The sequence below is a fragment of the Antrostomus carolinensis genome, unplaced genomic scaffold (genome assembly GCF_000700745.2).
Source record: "Antrostomus carolinensis isolate BGI_N321 unplaced genomic scaffold, ASM70074v2 scaffold33854, whole genome shotgun sequence".
In the NCBI taxonomy this organism is placed as follows: Eukaryota; Metazoa; Chordata; class Aves; order Caprimulgiformes; family Caprimulgidae; genus Antrostomus; species Antrostomus carolinensis.
In genome coordinates this window covers 11664-16341 of record NW_010309265.1, presented here as the reverse complement: position 1 = coordinate 16341, position 4678 = coordinate 11664, and the positions used below count along the sequence as shown (strand labels likewise).

The following is a 4678-nucleotide window of genomic DNA, read 5'->3' as shown; positions in this document are numbered from 1 at the left end:
AGCCACTGTGGGTTGCTCAGGGTTGGATTTTGAGTATCTCCAAGGATGGAGTCCCTGCAACCTCTCTGAGCAACCTGTGCCAGTGCTTGGTCACCTTCACAGTAGAGAAGCCAATCATGACAGCAACACTTCCAAACTCTAAAACTAATAATTATTAACCTCTTCAGGTTTTCTATTTTTATTTTATTTTATTTTTAATTTTTTTTTAGGAAAAAGAAAGACATGCAACTATTTTCATAAAACAAAAACATTTTTTTAAAGGTCACCTAGTTTTCCTTCCAGTAAGTCTCCACTTTTGGAATAATCCCACTACTTCTGTCTTCATACCAGAGCTGCACCTGCCTGTGGATTACGTTGCACTGTTGACAGAATGGCTGGTCATTATTAACACTGTCGACCGTTATTAACTCTGTTTATTTAGCACCTGGCAAATGCAGTCAGGCTCTTTGTGCTAGGCACTGCCCGAACAAAGTGGAAGGAAGGCAACCTGTTCCCAGAGAAGGTGTTATTTACCTGTTAAATAGTAGACTGCAAAGAAATGGGTGGAGGGAAGCGAGGACACTAAAGCTTTTGTGCTGAACTCTGAACTTCAGCTTTGCTTTCCTCATCGTGGCTGTACGTGGGAGAAGAGTGAGATCCTGGCCACGCTACTCAAGGCTGTTAACTGGTAAAATCGACGGAGATGTCCTGTAGGTGCGACCTTTTCTGGAGACATGAAATAACTCTGGTGCCTCTATCCACCAAGACATGGGCACGTGAATCCAGCCTCAGCATCAACAAAATCTGTTCCCATAGAGAGCAACCGAGATCTCCTTAGAGACTTGGTTGCAACACAGCTGCTGTGTCTGGCTTTGTTGGCAGATGTGGGCAACAGTGGAGAAAGCAGGCCAAGATGGAGGGCAGCATCTCATTCCTTCCCAAGGAGGAGAGGCGGGGCTGAGCATGCAGCCATTGCTTTGGCACAGGCACCATTTAGGTCTGTCTCTGATGCTCTGCATGTGCAGACCATATGTTACATCCTAGCTTTCTCTCTCCTGTTCACTTCTGTCCATTTTCCCATGTGCTATCAGCCCTGAAGCTCTTTTTTCTCTTCTAGTCTCTCTTGGCCAGCAGACTGTAATTCCTAGGTCATCTTCAAAGGAGGCGCAGAGCAGTAAAAGCCCAAGCCCTGGGGTGGTACTGATCCTCCAGCAAAGCCTGGAGGAGCCTTGCCTTTCAAGGGAGCACTCAAAGTGTCCTCTGAAACACAAAACCATTTGCCAGGTTACAACACAGTTATTCCCTTGACCCACGTAGTAAAACACATGTAAATTTGTAGTGCAGGGGAGGCACCCAGTTTTATGACAGGTTTATATACTGTCTTTTTGTCACTGCACTTCTGGATGACAGCAGTCAGCTGCAGGTCAGGGCTCTGCAGGCTGTAGCCTAATGAAGAAGAACTCAGAGAGAGGATCAGGTGTCTTTGATGTGCACTGGCACATGGAGGCTCGCTCTCTCAAAAGCAGAATGCACTGAATAGCAGGAAATAATTTCAGTCCATGTAGCTTCTCTCCATCAACACACAGCCCAAAACCACTTTGATTTTTTCCTGCTAGCCACATTCCTGTTTCTCTGCCAGGTGATTCCTGCCACCTCCTCTGAGCTTTTGTACTCTCTGGTATTTTTGCTGGCTAATGTGAATACCGAGAGGTTCCCGTAGCTCAGCTGGCTAGCTTAAAACTGTATGGTTTCTATATTCCACTAGAATCCATGGTGTAAAAGAATAGCCACAGAAATGCAAGCACCCTTAAAATAAACTTTTACCAACATGCAAAGAAAAAAGGGTCTACTGGAGATTGTAATAACAGTATAATAACAGTATAAAATAATTTTGACCAGTCTTATATAAAGGTGGCTTCAATGATACCTTGCAACAGTCTCCAACCCATTCCAGCAAGATTCAGTTTAATCCAAGCTGCAGTTAGTGTTTTCCTTGGAAATGTAATGTTCTTCTCAGAAATATGTTCCCCCTCCAGCCTATATTTACTAAGTAGATGCCAACTAGTCCTGGGTTCAATAATGTTTATAAGGCTGGTGTTATGGGGATTTAAACAGAAAACAACAAAAAACCATATACAAACCAGAGCAGCTCTCACTGTCTGTTCAAAAATGCTTGCACAGGGTCATGGGATGTTTATCTCAGATTCAGAGATGTCACTTGTCTCCAGCTCAGACTCTCTCATCTTTCAGTGAAACTATGCTGTAAAAGAACAGAAAAGATTTTGATTTTTTTTTGTGTGTGTTCTTTCCAAGCAGGTCCAAGACCCAGAGAAAGAGCTGTCAGGATGCCAGAGCCAGCAAAGTCCACCTCTGCCCCCAAAAAGGGCTCCAAGAAAGCTGTGACGAAGACGCAGAAGAAGGGCGATAAGAAGCGGCACAAGAGCAGGAAAGAGAGCTACTCCATCTACGTCTACAAGGTGCTGAAGCAGGTCCACCCTGACACCGGCATCTCCTCCAAGGCCATGGGCATCATGAACTCCTTTGTCAATGACATCTTTGAGCGTATTGCTGGAGAAGCCTCCCGCCTGGCCCATTACAACAAGCGCTCCACCATCACCTCCCGGGAGATTCAGACAGCCGTGCGCCTGCTGCTCCCGGGAGAGCTGGCCAAGCACGCCGTCTCAGAGGGCACCAAGGCTGTCACCAAGTACACGAGCTCCAAGTAGCCAGATGTCACCTCTCCAATGGGACCATCAAGCACCGGACCCTCCGTGCAAGCACAGATGGGCAGCCACGGTCTGGATAAACATCACAGCTATTATCCACAGCAACTTACAGCCTGGGGACGGACATGAGGAGCTGTCTGGTGGAAGAGGAGATGGTGATCTGGATGTTGGCTGCCTTTCATAGTCTGTTTGGGACGTACAGCGAGTTCGGTGAGGCTGGTGGAGGAGGCCTATGCTTTCACATCTCATCTAAAGGGCTGACCAACTGTAGTACATCCAAACTCTCCTCTGTGCTTGGCAAACATGCATGTGTGGCACTGAAGGGGGAGGCTGGCAGCGGCAACACAGAGACGCTGTCTCTGAAGTCTTTCTGCTTGGCTGCTTTGTTACAGTCACCTGAGATAGGCACCGAGGAGTCAGTGCTGGTATCCTCTCCCTCATAGTCCTGATCTGTCCTGCTGGGTGGTGGCACAGCCCACCCCACGCCAGCAGAATTGGCATCAACAGCTACCGGGCATAGGCTGTAGAATAAAATCCATATTGATTCAACAGGTATCTGTGCTTGACAGCCTGTTTTAAAGAGCAAGCCTGGCAGGCAGGCAGATGCCTGGGATGATACCAAGTGCTGCTTCTCCTCGTTGCTCCCAATGGGTGAGCCATTGAGCAGGCTGAGGGTGCTGGCGCTGGAGCTGCCCACTGCTTCCCACCTTGTGCCAAGGCGAATGGATGGACAGAGGGCGATGTTGGGTTCGGGTCACTCCCTTCCCCAGCTGCTGCTTTGCCTGCTTTAGGACTTGCTTTGGTGTGCAAGACAATTCTAATTCTGCTGCTTTTCAGAGACTTTTCCTGTCTCGATGCTGCCTGGATGCTCTCTTCCACCGTAAGTGTGGGTGAGATGGGGTGGTGCCTGTGGGAGTCCCCTCTCCTGCAAGCACTGGGGTGGTACAGGACAAACAGCACAGAGTTTCCAGGAGGGGACTGAGGATTTGGAAAGGCATCTGGAGCGGGAGCAGAGGTGGTTAATGCAGTCTGGGGGAGAGGCAGGCTTCCCACAGAGATCACTGTGGGCCTCTCACCTGGCTCTGCCTTCCCTGCTTTATTCACCGGGTAGAAAGCCAAAGCAAAAACTCAGGCTGGGTGGATACAGAGGAACACTTGCCTGCATCCCAGTGATATTTTAAAGATTAAATAATTTCAAACTACTTCAGATGCTCCCCACTCCCCATCTTCTCAATTCCACAGTAAAGTGAGCAATAATAAAATCCCGATAAAAGCCATAGAGATCAGTGGAGGAATGTCTTGGTTACAAGTTTATCTTTCCCAAACTGCTGGATAGCAGAAGAGCATGTGTAGAACTGGTGTGAAGTTGAAGCTTCCTACTCAAATCACAAAATTAGCCAACATTTTTTAAAAAATACCAAAAATCTCTGGTAGGCAGTAGCACTCAGAAAAAAATGTTCATGTCTAAAATAACAACTGCTTTCTGCAGCTTATTCTGTAAATAAAAAGGACAGCAAAGACACAGGATCCAGAACTAAGTGCAGGTTTTCCCCAAGCTCTAAGACCTTGCTTCAATTGAAAGGTAAATTCATAACCCAAGATAGCAACCTTGCAGTACATCTCTCACTTTCCCCTATGTTTATCCTGTTTCTTTACACTTTGAGGGTGATGGAGACCATTGACAAATTTATGTTGCTTTTGGAGCTGTAGGACTCAGCAGCTCCAGAAGATTAGATTTATTTCTTGATTTTACAAAAGTGTTGCAGTCATTTTCCAGTTGGTCTGAGGAAAGAACTGTATAGACCTGCTCAACCAAGAGCACCTCAGAAACCCAAGAGCAGCGCGGGGTCTCGTGGTGCCTGTGCAAAAGCAGAGGTCAAGTTGCTTATGGGCTGCTCCCATCCGTCTGCTTTGGGTTGGAACACTCTGCACTCAAAAAGGGCCTTTTGTCCCATACTTTGCTGGGTGATAGC

General features: G+C 47.1%; 1 protein-coding gene across 1 annotated transcript; it reads left to right on the top strand.

Annotated features, from left to right (window-relative positions):
• The first annotated feature begins 2148 nt into the window (after positions 1–2148).
• On the top strand, positions 2149–2705 carry LOC104523474 (histone H2B 5). The gene is given in 2 exon segments (XM_010166064.2): positions 2149–2274; positions 2277–2705. Coding segments are annotated over 2 exon segments (555 nt in total).
• Positions 2706–4678: the final 1973 nt, after the last annotated feature.